General features: G+C 45.1%; 1 protein-coding gene across 2 annotated transcripts in view; it reads right to left on the reverse strand.

Moving 5' to 3' along the window:
* LOC138487725 (carotenoid-cleaving dioxygenase, mitochondrial-like) overlaps positions 1 to 14288 on the reverse strand; it is a 286226-nt gene that overhangs the window by 115113 nt on the left and 156825 nt on the right. For both annotated transcript variants that reach the window (XM_069614272.1, XM_069614271.1), the window contains one exon: positions 1255 to 1466. In XM_069614272.1, the coding sequence (XP_069470373.1) occupies positions 1255 to 1444 (190 nt within the window). In that variant the 5' untranslated portion in view covers positions 1445 to 1466. The remainder of the gene's footprint in view (positions 1 to 1254; positions 1467 to 14288) is intronic.

Consider the following 14288-nt stretch of genomic DNA (forward strand, 5'->3'; position numbering starts at 1 on the left):
ATCAATTAAGTTACTGTCTAGTGATTTGATGAAACAGGAGTACAATGGCAGCTTAGGAAACGCAACACTGCCATGTTTTATTATATCTGAGAACCGTTATTATATGTACTTTTCTCTCTGGTTTGTCTAGGATGTTCAAAAAGGTTTCATTTAATGTAGCAGCCATTGCTGGAGCAATTATTTAAACATAGTTGCGTTAATATCCCAAGTATTAATCTATAAAATCTTTGTATAAAAACGTAGTTTGCAAATGATCACACCAACCATTAAGTAAAATGATATGCCCTAGTGTTAGGATGTGCAGTGTTTCCAATGTTTACCTGTTAAACCATGAGTGTATAATATTTCCTTCACTATGTCTATTGTCACTTAGATACTATAGAACATAGAACTGCATCTTATGTAGCAGGGTTCCAAGGAGAGCCAGTGAAGAAGCAGGGCCTTAGTGGGAAGATTGTACTCCTCCTGCTGGGGGTCGTTTTATGTCATCAATTTACAAATAAAAGGTTCTTTACCTTTAAACTACTGGTTATGTGAAAGCCTCCCTTTGTACATAACACCTAGTTACCAGGGAATTATATTGGTCAATAGAGCAACAAAAATCAAAATGACAGACTGAAAACTAACCCGGAAGGCAATGTAAGTCAAGTCTTCTCCTGATTGGAGGAGATGTTTGCTCATTATCCGCGTGAGCAACCGTTTATGTAAGGTATGAGGTCTACTCTTGGAAGACTCAGGTTTCATCCTGACATGCCGAGTGCAACATATGTTCCAAATAGGCCCCTAAAGACTGGATTTGCTGAATCGTTTGACACTCACTTTGAAATATCTGAAAAAGTACCGTTCAACAAAGATTGGGGGCAGGAGAACAGAAACTTTGCACAAGTGCAATTAGGAGAACGGCACACATGTACCTAATGAAAAAAGTAACCCTTCATTGCAGTTTCCCCAGTAAATGTTTGCCATGGTGTGCCCTGGTGCTAGTGCTCTGTCCTGATGCAGAAGTGCATTTAAGGGATTTTATGTGATAATAATTGCATTGCACTGATGCAAAGTTTCTGGAATATGGCCTGATATTTTGTGCATGGGCAGTTCTGGCTACTTGTGGCAGAAGAGACATTTATATCAAAAATGTACTAGGTTCTGTTTCAGCAACGACCTATTTGAAAGTATGTTTGTAAAGATTATCCATCCATCCCATTTTAGAGTTTGAAGTCATTTCAAAATTCAGCAAAATATTCTGAAATGACATACTTGGTATCTCAAACACAGACATGAAACGATCAAACATGGTCTTGCAGGGGTCCGAAAGAGCAGTTGTTCCAAACTCTGAAAGTACAATCCGGTCATAGGAGCTGTTTGTCAAATAGGACTCGCTTTCCAGAAACTTGCTCATGTAGGTGACGGTCCCATCCTCAATCCTGAACTGATGCAGGAGCGCCATGCCGTCAAACCAGTGGTTGTACCTGAATGCAGGAAACAGAGAAGAAACATCATGACTTCCAGCAGGGTTTTTTAATGTGTTGTAATTTTACCAGCCTATCAAAAAAAAAAAATGCTAGTGATTAGTAAGCTTAGCGATCAAATGGCAGTAAAGTCAGGCTCATTACGAGTTGGGTGGTATTCCGGTGGTAAATCCTCTGTAATACTGTCCAAAGAAATTACTGTTACCGCCACTTGGTCCAGCGTCCTTACTGTCAGATTACAAGTGGTGGATGGCGGTGTTAGTCACCATTAATTTGGACTCTATAGGACTCCATTGGTGATGTTGGGAGAATTACTGCCAGCGGAATTACCGCTAAGGTAGTTCGGCTGATTTGTCAGCAGAAAGTGGGAGGATGTATTTCCAGCATAAAGCTGGAGGTAAATCCCCCACTCCAGGGCCAAACTCGTAGCATGGTGGAGTGGAAAAAGTGGCGGTAATTCCTTTACTGCCACCTTTTCCCCGCACCACCATACTCATAATGAGCCTAAATCAAGAGTTGCCCGTGAGCATTTCTGATTTGCACCTGCTAGCTTACACCTGAACCACAAAGACTGACACTGCAGCATCTCCAAAGATGCCTGGAGCACCTCTGAAATACAAATGTGCAAATGTGCAAATGTGATTCTGAAAGTTTTGCTCAAGGGCATCTCAGAGATACTCAGGCATAAGCAAGCAGGAACAGATCAAAGTTGCTCACTGGCGTTTTCAATTCTTTGTCAATATGGACCTTAACATTTACAATAAACATTTAAAAACATTCAATCCAAAATAGTTGTACACCACATCTCTCCCTTATTATTTTACACATTTCCACACATATGCATACATTTTGATTCTCTTTCCAACTCCGATAAAATACATCTTCAATGTCCAGGGCAACGTTTTTGATTAGGAGTTACTTAAGGTGGTGACACGACAATGTTTTCTAGGGATTAGATGAATTTTCTCCTAGGGAAAGCTTGTGTAAGCTGGACCACTTAGCAGCACTTAAGTCATTGAAAGAGTCCATTGCATCATTTCACTTATTAGAGTTGTGAGGAATTCGACCAGCCGAACAGGGATGAGTGCACTCGCCTGGGCCCTTTTGATTTTTGTTATTTAAAAGAATGAATGATGGGAGATCAACCTCCGGAAAATATGTGGGGCCATTCCCACACATATTTTCCACGCTCACAGCAAAGCAAAAAAATAGTCATGTACTCTGGAAGGACACAGTTTACCAGTGTCACCCTTCCCTGTCATCTGCAGCTGACACCTGACAGCTGTGGGTACATCAAAAGGCTCTGGCCGTGGGCAGCCTGATTAGAATTTCAAGGCCCCATGGATTTGCATCTCAATTGTTACACCTTGCTGGTGGCGGCGAATACTGAAGAATTTTAATTAGCGGGTCTCAGGGAAGGCCTGGGTGCAGGAAGTGACAATGGAGACCAGAGACCAACACCTCTTTGTAATGCAATGTGTCAACTTGGTACTAACACCCCTCCTTGGTATGAAAGGGCAGTGAATGTCCTGCCTGGAACCACTCCTTTCAGAGCAGGGAAGTATGTGAATTGTAGGAGACGGAAGTCTGCATGCAACACCCTACTTCAAAGGAGGCGCATGTTGTGACCAAGCACCGCATAGGGCTCAGTTAATTAGGGAGACACTTTGATGTACAGCAGACAGGAAGATGGGTGGGACTTAGAAGTATATGTTGTCATCCTTCCCCTGTCTGTTGCCAAGCGCTCTGATTTTGACCTGGACCATCACTGAAGATTGTTGGTGGGGACCCAGGATTGGTTCATTACGGTGAGCTTAGCCTACACCAATCACTGGTGCCCATTTGGCTTTAAAAGAGGGCAGAACCCCTCACTTAGCAGTTCATCCGAAGATTTTGCAAGGAGTAAGAAGAAGGACTCATTTGGACCCGAGCTGAAGTTACAGTCTACTTTACATCTTCCACCAGTGAAGGAAGGCCAGCAGTTCCAATATGGAAGCAAGAGCCCTCCCCTAAACATCTCACAGGGAACAGAGGGATATAGTGGACTCAGAGGACCCGTCCAGCAGCTCCAGAACTGGTACCCAGCCAGCACACAGCGTGCCCTGCTAGGTTCTGACAGCAAGCTTCCTACGTGGGAAGTGCTGGAGAGTCTCTGGACAAAGGACAAGGCCGTTCCCTGCTAACACCTTCCTGAGCTTTGGCCAGTACGCCTTGAAAGGATATGAGCCCTGCGAAGAAGCTAAGAGGAGTGTCACTCAAGCATCATCCAGCGTCCATCTTTTAAGGACAATTTCGAGACAGTGGAATCCTCAAACCGCATCTGGCTGCACTACTGATTGTTGTCACGCCGCAGTGACCAGAGCCGTCCGAGACTCCTCGAACAGCATTCAAGATCCGCCAACCAGCACAGAGACAAGATTCTTGGCCCTGAGCCGCCGCCCCGGACAGCCTGCAGACATCCGTCCAGCCTTGCTTGCCACCTATTACCCGCAGCTGTCTCCCACCACTAACTCTGTGTCAAGGGCTGCAAAGCACACTGGAACTGCCTCGACACTGTTGAGCACCAAGAACTTCTTCAGCGCCAGGTACATTGTGGCTCTGCCCCCCTGGTCCTTCTCCGAAGGTCCCTAGAGACAGTTACGACCCTTTGCCCCTTTTGGTGTTGAAACAAAATAACCTTGAACTGTAAGACTGATTACTTTACCAACTGACCTCTTGTCAGCATCCAGAGTGCATCCCTTTCCTTTGTGAAACGGTCTGTCCTCTGTGTTCCTTTACAGTGTGGGTTGTAATTGTGGTGTGCTAGAACTGTCTGTTGTAGTAATAATAAAGTAGATATTTTTATACAACCTTGACTGGACAGTCCCTTTTATCAGTGGGTAATAATTGTTGCAACTAACCAACGATCCACGACCTTGAGGTAAGCCTGCCGTTCGGTCCACGTTGCCAAAATGGGACAAGGAGTTTTAAAATTTGCTTGTGTTTCCAATCTGTTTGGATCCCTTCTGGTGAACTAGAGATGTGAGATTGATTGATGGTTTAGAAACCGATATTCATCCCTGGGCCACTGGTGCCCCAGAAGTTGATTCGTCACAGGAGTGATGTGGGAATATTATCCCATTGCACTGCAAAGCAGAATTGGGTGGGGGTACATTTGCTGGCACTCTAAAGGCATGATTCATGGAAATGTACGCAGAAATCCTAAAGGGGCTGTGCGCTGGGAAGGACACTGCGCTAGCCTGTGTGCAAATAAAAACAGATAAAAACATGAGCACCCTTCGTATTCATGGAATTAACTGCACGAAGTAACCGTATACGCACATCGCGCCCGGAACGTCCCTGATACGCCCCCACACAAAGCAAAAACAGCTAAAACAATGACCTTTGCATGCTCCCCGGAAGTACACGCATCATTCAAACAATGCATGGCGACCCCGCAAGCGGGTCTGCATCTCGGGGACCCTGCGCAGGGTCCCCGGTAACTGTACACAGCACCCCAACAACATACGCATGAAAAATCGTAATTCAATTGAAATATCAAAAAACATGCATGTGAACCTCTGTAAATCGCTCCTGCAGCCTGCTACACTGGGTTCACACCCCCTTAAGTTGGATCGGTACCCTGGTTGCATACAAGCACCCCAAAATCTGACATGCAAGCACTCCTCTGTGCTGTGATTCCTATGTGCAAGTGTACTTACGCATACCTTCGGGTGGTATATAGTATGAAGGACTTTCCTGGCCGAGAGGTTGCACGGTCGAATCCATGAATACATCACGTGCCACGCAATTGTGGCCGTGCGAGGGACAGCCTGCAGGCCGTCCTTTGGAACGCCCACTTTTTAGCAAGTTCTTCCCCATTTTTGGTGTTCCACCCTCTTCGCAGCCCTCTGCGTAAGCCATGCCCACGCTCTGCGTGGAGTCCCATGCAAGGCCCTCGACGGCTCGCAGAGACATGCTGAGCCTACGCGAACTCCACGCATATCCAGGAAAAGTACTGCACATTTGATTCCATGAAATGACAAATGCAGATTTGTGTGCAGTTTGTCATGTAAGTACCCTATTTTCCATGCAAATCATTCCATGAATCAGGCCCTAATTCTGTCCAGCGCTGCTGTCCTGAATCGGTGGCTTGTTGGAAGAGGCAGTGCTTCATCCATTCAATGAGTTCAAAATATTGTGTCCACTCAGGATGTACAGAATGATCTGTCAAATCAGGTCAATGGAATACCTGCTTTCTGACAAACTAATGATGGAACTCGAAGGTCCTTCTGAATGGCCTGAAGACAGAGTGTTCCAGCCAAACCCTGCCTTGCATTGCTATGTGCTCTGAAAAAAAACATGCAAGCATGCAAATATTGTGCATTCCACTCTAATCAGAGCCGGGCCCTGGGCATCCTCCTCCTCCTCCTATGGTGTCAGTGCAGGATAGCTCCTACTATTGCTGGGTTCATCGTGGCTGTAGACGTTGCTTTGGTGTTCGTTGTGTGCTTTATACGCATTGGTTCCTATGCGCGTTGTAGTTTACGCCTCCTATCATGTGGTGGATGTATCACTGGGTTTGCGTGCGTTTTTTTCACGTGAGTTTCCATGTTGAAATCCATGAATATGGTTGGATTTGCATTGGGATGGGTGTGTGATAGTTTATCCGTGGCCCGTCCCTTAACTCGCCACATTTTCACGCGTTCTTCCTCATTCTGTATTTTCCACCCCCTATTTGGGTCGCTGCTTAGGCCCGGTCCACACTCTGCTGGAGTCTCGCGCAAGGTGCTTGTCAACTCGCAGAGACGTGCCGGAAAAGCCCAGCGCAGTCGGTTCCATGAATCGACAAACTGAGATTTGCGCACAGATTGGCATATAAAGTCCTGATTTTCCGCGCAGATTATTCTATGAATCGAGCCCTTAATGTCAGCTCCTACAAGGTAAACCAAATTTATTAATACTTTGCCAATTGGACATTGCAAGGCACTCAACAGACTGTGCATGCTCACATCTAGTGGCATATGTTATCATACTATGATGTGAAGAATGTCTTTGACGTAGTAGAGTTAAGTGCCATTCTCTGAGACATACATTTGTGTATTTTGTTTGCCCATGCATTAGATCGTGTCAGGTCGTAACAAGCAACTCCAAACGCTATATATACCTTAGTTTGTTTTGCACGTAAATGACTGACAACATGATTGTGCTTTAAGCTGAGGGGCCTTCGAGCGTTCCTTGTTAAAACAACTCATCAAAGGTATTTATTTTCCATGTGTGAACAGTGTCAGAAGAAGTACGGGTAAGACTGCATTGGGTATTCAGTAAGAAATATGAATTGTGCCACGTAAAAGATCCGGGGCTACGCTAATGTCGGGACTGTTGGGACTCGGGGATCGCTAGCCTTTTGGTTGTAGCCCCTGAGCTTCTATCCAGAGCTACAAAAGTCCCGCGGCTACAGCCCCCCACACCCCAGGTCACCCTAGCAACGACTCTGGTTTTACATGTGTTTATTGAGGGCATAGTTGGGTGTGCGGCTTTGCTGCTGCACAAAGTGTATAGCCTATTAATGGGAGGGTGATATGTTACTTCTACTGTCACAAAAGAAATTGCTTTTATTCTGCCAAACAACAAACCCTGGATCCAGGCTTCGGCGGATGAGCATACCTTTGCAATGGACATGAAGGGCCCGATTCATGGAATTTTTTGCACGATGCACAGTGACTTTGCACTGCTTAAAAGTGATTTTCACTACTGACACAAGCCCAGATGCATGGAAATGTGAAAAATGTATTTTTGCAGTGCAAAGTCAGTGCAAAGTCATTTTTGCAGTACAAAGTGACTTTGCACTGCAAAAATACAATTCCATGAATCAGGATTGTGTCGGAAGTGCAAAGTCACTTTTCCGCAATGCAAAGTCACTTTGCACCGTGGAAAAAATGTCAGGATTCGGGCCGAAATATATTAGAAACAAACCTGCATACAGTATCCGTGTACTTCCGAACAGCATGCATTAACACAGCAGCAACGTCATCTTGAACTTCCCACCTCTCGCCCATAACCCAATTCCCTTCTCCTTCAGATCTGCCAGAGCGCCTAGAAACCATGCACATTGCACTAGTGTGAGGTACAAATCCCAGTGACATAACAACACATCAATAGATCTATTAAAATGGCCTGTCACTTAGTATACAGTTATTACTGGACCTGTGTTTAAGAAGTGAGACAGAGGGTCCCTAGAGTGTTTTCGAACAAACACTCACTTAAACTCTCATGTGTAGGTGAATGGACGATCCCAGAGGCACCCCAGGCAAGATTTCGACTTAAATACTATTATAAGCTTTCATTCAGTCTGTATATATATTGAATGTTAACAATCGGGGGGGGGGGGGAGTGTGTACTTGAATGTATTGCATGTGCACAGTAAAGGCGAGGAATGTCCACAATGGGAAACACATGATCCCCTATCCCTTTACATTTAAACATCAGGTGTAAGGGAAATGACAAGGAGTTCCCTATTCTGACTGTCATGGTCTGGAAAATAGAAGGAGGACACAAATCAATCCTAGATACACATGGGGCCCGATTCATGGAAATGTGCACAAAAATCCCACAGGGGTCGTGTGCCGAGAAGGACACTGCGCGAGGCAGCGTGCAGATTAAAAAATGCGCGCCCCGCGTATTCATGAAATTTACTGCACAAAGTAACCATATTGGCAAGTCGTGCCCAGAACACCCCTGAACCCCCATGCAAAGCAAAAACCGCCAGGACAGCTACCTTTGCATGCTCCTGTTGGGTGGGAATCATTGCACCCTTCAAACAGTGTGTGAGATCCAGGCCCGGCTCCAGGAATTTTCATCTGGGTGGGCCAGGGTTGTGATCAGGGGGGCCCACATTCCATTGGGTGTGGGTCTAGGAGTACCCTAAACAAAGTGGTGGCGTTGATCCAGATTTCCCAGATCCGTGATCCAGCAAACAATGTCTTCCCAGATCTGCAAAAATATGTTTGCACCCCTCTATAAAAAACAGTACATAGCAAAAGAGAAGCAAGGAAAGTAGTGTTGCAACATCAATCTACCTATGTTCGCTTCCCGCCTGCTCTCCCCTTTCTGTTATATCCGATCCTCCTTCACCTTTCACCGCCCAGTCACCTTCCTTCAGCTGCCCTAACCACCATTCCCATTTACCTCCCCTCCCACCTATTCACACCAGCACCCAGCACACCTTTCCTTGCCTGGCTTAGGAGAATTATTGAGGGTGATGCCTCCTCTTCCTCCTCTGAGAGGGCTGAGCAGTGAGGCCCCCAGTCTTTGTACCATCTGAGATGGTGTCCCCCCAACAATACCTTCCTGAGCACTGTGGCTACTTCCAGCATGCCCCGGAGGAGATGCTTGTGCTCCCTCCATCTTGTTGTGAAAGATAGATCCCCCCGGCCCCTCAGAATACTGAAGCAAGGAATAGGCGATTTTGTTTCCTACAAAATTACATTTTCTTTCAAACTTCAGTTAATTTCAAGAACAGAACATACCATGTCCAATCAACACAGGTAGTCTTTTGATCTTAAGAATATTTCGAGCACAACATATACTCCAATAACATACACATGTATATACAATCCTCCCTTCACCCTCCCATTCCACAACCTCCTTCCCCCCTCCTTTCCAACTGAAACACTACAGTCGTCCCATTCTGAATGTCTGCCATCAATGGTTCATGTCCAAAATTCCACGTTAAACACAAAATGTTATTTAATTGAGTTGATAGTGCACGGGAGTGCTAGGTGCTGCATCAGGAGGCAGACGGTGCTGTCAAAGTTACATGTAAGTGTCCTAATGCTTGTGCTGTCCATCTATTAAACCATGAGTGAGGCTTTTTGGAATAGCTTATAATGCGAACTGAATCACTTCGAAGGGCACCTAATTTTAACAGGTAAGGCATAGTGAAAATAAAAGTATGCCAAGGATCACACACTTTGATCAAGTGGTAAAGCCATAATTTGAGCCTAGCCTGAAATTTAGATACTTGACCACACATCTTCTGAGCTCAAGTTGGTACAAATATGTGTTGAAGTTTGGCTTTGAATACCTAAAATAATACTAAATGTTATACAGAGCACTTTAAAAAATGCACAAGTCACATGATAAACCAACCTGAAAATGTATTCATCATTGTAGAAACATGTTGATGAAAAGATTAAGGGGGGGCATTTTGTTTTGAATCCGAAATTGCAAAGAGTTATTTTCCTGTTTGCACTTTTTTGCAAAAGGGGCAATTCATTAATTTTAATTGTTTCCACCAAGTACTGGAAAAGTAATGAGTAAACCACAGGCTCCTTACTTTACCATTACGTGTCTGGAAAAGTGTAAATCACTTCCACAATTAAGGATTGTGGGAGCCATCCACAATGTATTCCTTTGGACTCTGCCCGCTTTTACTAGGTGTAAACGTCAGACAGATCCCATAGGAATCCATTGGTTTTCCCCAATGTAAAAATACATGCTGGTGGAACACCAATCGGATTTGGCAGGGGGACCTTGTTAAGTCGGATCTGCTCTCCAACTTTGCCTGTCAAATCATAAAAAATCTAGCAGCTCATAAAATGTGGAGCTAAATGCAATTAGCACCACTTCTTCCACACCGCTTGACCTGGAAAATTATCCCCTATGATTGTAGCTTTTTTTTCCCCATCCTGAATGGAAGCCTACAAGCTCCAGCATAGCAATTAATGAGAATTTACAAAACTACTCATACAGACTCCAAGTGAAATGAAATGCATGACAAAGTTACTTTTTCACACAGCTTGTTCTGTATCCCTTTATTTACTACTCACCCAAAAATCACACTTAAATAGCTTCTTAAAACCCTATATAACTTTCTTTTTTTAAGTGCTACAGCAATGGTCACTGCCTTTTTACCTTTTCTCATCTCTAATCACTTCCTGTTGTAAATAATCTTCCTCTGAGACGCTCACTGGTAGGGCCTGATCAGCCCTGCTGTTTGTATTCGAGGGGAGGGAGTAGAGTAGAGCAGGGGGGCATTGGCATTTGTCCCTTGTCCAATTGTTAAATCCACCTCTGATTGCACTCTTAAGAAAATATTTAAATTCTGCTTTTTTGTTCTAAAAGATGTACACTTTTTATTCTTTGTCCGTAACATTATAGAAAACTCACTTCTTTTTTGTTATTTTATGGGTGTTCATGTTTCATTTCCAGCACTGCCTAAACACCCAGCACCCAAGATTTACATCATACTTTCCAAACAAATCCCACAACACACATGACCTATTTTGTTTACATCTAAATTTTGTAAATTTACTCAAACAGAATGAAGTTATCAAGTCAGTACATATCAGTTTGAATCATGAAACGTTCGGTCAGAGTAGACTAGCCTTCCAAACAAAGATGCATTCTATTTAGGTCAGAGCCCCACTGGTAAGTATGCATGAGAAGATTTGAATCTGGTCAATAGTTGCTAACCTAGCCTTATCATTTTCAGGTAGGGCCTTGTTGGACCAGCTCAGTGAGGTGCAGCTTGATTCCCTAGGCATAGCAAGCAAGACACCCACATCTGGGCATATACACGTTCACTTAGGGAGACAAACTCAAGGCAACATGCACTGGCAGAGCCAACAGCTTGGGCTTTTGATTAGGCATGGATAGGCATTTGCCAGTTACTGCCATGAGGGTACCACCTGGCCATAAAATGGAAAAAGCTGGAAAATGCTGTCAGTAACTGGGCATATGATGGCAAATGTCTGCTAATACCAATACGCAAACCAAAACTGCTGACTTTGTGATTGCTTGTTTAAGACAGGACTTCAGTGCAAGTCACAGAGGCATTGACAAATATATTGTTTATAAAATCAACTGGCTGAAGACACACATTAAGATAATTTTACTACAACAGTAGCTCATTTACAGAGGCATTAAGTAATTAAACACTCAAAAGAATGCTTAGATATAACACTGGCAGGCTCTGTACAGCAACACGTGTGTTGTTACTTTGTGACAGAGCTTGCTCAAAGAGTTCTGCAAAGGTTAGGTTTTGGTGGTGAGGCATTGACATAGCCATGGCTAGTCATTAGGTGGGTAGGTGACCAGACACACCCATAGGATGTGTTTCTCCTCAGTTTATTGCCATGTAATCTGTGTTCCACAGCATGAGTTTGGTTGGTACCTAATAGGTAAAGAGTCTCTGAATCAATCAGAACCACCGCCATTGCTCTGACCAGCCTTCCATACCATTGTTTGCATATCAGCCTTGTCCCTGTCACTAATGTCAGAAGCCCTTCCCAAACTGCTAAACCACAGAGCGTAAACATTAATGTGGTTGCTTGTGTTCCAGTGCAGATGCAATTGAGATTAAACTGCACCTTTTGGTGGCAGCACCAAAAGTCATTTGCTAATGGCTTGTCCCCTTCTCTAATCGCACAGACATACTACAGAATTATGGCATGGAATGTTGCGCAGAGCAACAGTAGTGGTAACATTTAATTCAAAGCATTGCATCTATCACTTTTTGATTTGACTATACTCTCGCCTCCAGAATTACATTTTTGTTACTACCAACCTTATCTTTTCACTTATACTCAAGTAGTTAATGCAGCAGAATATATACTTTGAATGTAATTTGTAAGGCCCCCAGTCAGTTGACGCACCTTCTGCAGAAATCTGTGTTAAAGCAACTTTACCTGTCATTTATTGTTTGATCTAGTTCACCATTTTATTAAGCATGATGTGTAAAACCACTATATTCCCACAAAAAACAAACATACTTTAAATTACAGAATCCAAAATTTTGATTTTAGGTTTCAGAAAATGGTTGTAGGCAGCCTGCTTGAATAAGTGTGCTACCTCACTAAGAGGTGTGAATGGCTGTGGGGCATACATCATTGTCTAGGGTAAGAAAACAATTCCTGGCCAGGCCTCTTGCAATTCAGCCTCTCAGAATGATGTCTCTGAGGTTGCTGCTGAATGTTTAGACGCAGGGGTGCACAACTGATTTTGCCAGAGGGCCGAATGTTCCCTACATGTTGCCCATAGTGGGCCGAAAAGTAAATGCGGGAGGCGCGGCAGGCGAGGTAGTGGCAGGAGTGATCTTCAACCCTCAATTATTATTAAACACATGGAAAAAATACATTTTTAGGTGCCGGTCTTTGTGTATTTCAAACGTATATTTTGTACTACAGATTTTCCATTTTTATAATTAATTTATTTCATAAGGATATATTGGCAATAGTGGACAAAGTAGACAAATCATTCGGGGGAAAAACACTGTGCTCAAACATTTCACACATTATGCCGCTTTAGATTTGCAAGGCACAAGCTCATTATTTTGGACTGCTATTTGGACTGCTATACTTTGCTTTTTGAGTTGGCCATACTCTTGGGAGTATGGCCTTCGTTGAGTCAGGTTTCCACAAAAGGCAAAGGAGGTACATCTCTTAACTGTGCCTAATTTAGCTTTATGATTGGGTTCACTCTTGCGTGTGACACTATACCCCATGGCCCCCACCCTCCAACCAAACACTATGCCCATTGGCCCCCACCCTGCACCCAGACACTATGCCCCATGGCCACCACCCCCCAACCAAACACTATGCCCCATGGCCCCCACCCCCAACCAAACACTATGCCCCATGGCCACAACTAAAAACTGTGCCCCATGGGCTGCACCTCCGCACTATGCCCCATGGCCACCACCCCTTCAACCAAACTCTGCCACATGGCCCCCACACCCAGCCAAACACTATGCCCCATGGCTCCCACCCACCAACCAGACACTATACCCCATGGCCACCCCCCCCAAACACACTATGCCCCATGGCCTCCAACCAAACACTATGCCCCATGGCCACAATCCCACAGCTAAAAACTGTGCCACATGGCCTGCACCCCCACACTATGCTCCATGGCCACCACCCACAACCAAACACTATGCCCCAGGGCTCCCACACCCAACCAGACACTATGCCCCATAGCCCCCACCCCCAAATAAACACTATGCCCATGCCCACAATCCCACAGCTAAAAACTGTGCCACATGGCCCACACCCCCACACTATGCCCCATGGCCACCACCCACAACCAAACACTATGCCCCATGGCCCCCACCCCCAAATAAACACTATGCCCCATGGCCACAATAGCACAATTAAAACTGTGCCCCATGGTCCGCACCGCCACACTATGCCCCATGGCCACCACCCACAACCAAACACTAACCCCTATGACTCCCACACCCAACCAGACACTATGGCCCATGGCCCCCACCCCCAAATAAACACAATGCCCCATGGCGACAATCCCAAAATAAAACTGTGCCCCGTGGTCCGCACCACCACACTATGCCCCATGGCTCCCACACCCAACCAGACACTATGCCCCATGGCCCCCACCCCCAAATAAACACTATGCCCCATGGCCACAATCCCACAATTAAAACTGTGCCCCATGGTCCGCACCGCCACACTATGCCCCATGGCCACCACCCCTCCAACCAACCTTTGCCAAATGGCTCCCACCCCCCAACCAAACACTATACCACATTGGCCCCACCCCCAACCAAACACTATGCCCAATGGCCCCCACCCCCCAACCAAACTATGCCCAATGGACCCCACCCTGCAACCAAACACTATGCCCATGGCCACAATCCCACAACTAAAAACTGTGCCCCACGACCTGCACCCCCACGCTATGCCCCATGGCCACCACCCCCAACCAAACCATATACTTCACACACCCCAAACAACAGAATGACCAGTGGATTGCATCAGCGCAAGAGCCTTTCCACAAAGACAGTGAGCTAAATAGAATGGGCATCAACAAATGACTGTCTGC

The sequence above is a fragment of the Ambystoma mexicanum genome, chromosome 9 (assembly GCF_040938575.1).
Source record: "Ambystoma mexicanum isolate Mex_15411 chromosome 9, UKY_AmexF1_1, whole genome shotgun sequence".
NCBI classification, from domain to species: domain Eukaryota; kingdom Metazoa; phylum Chordata; class Amphibia; order Caudata; family Ambystomatidae; genus Ambystoma; species Ambystoma mexicanum.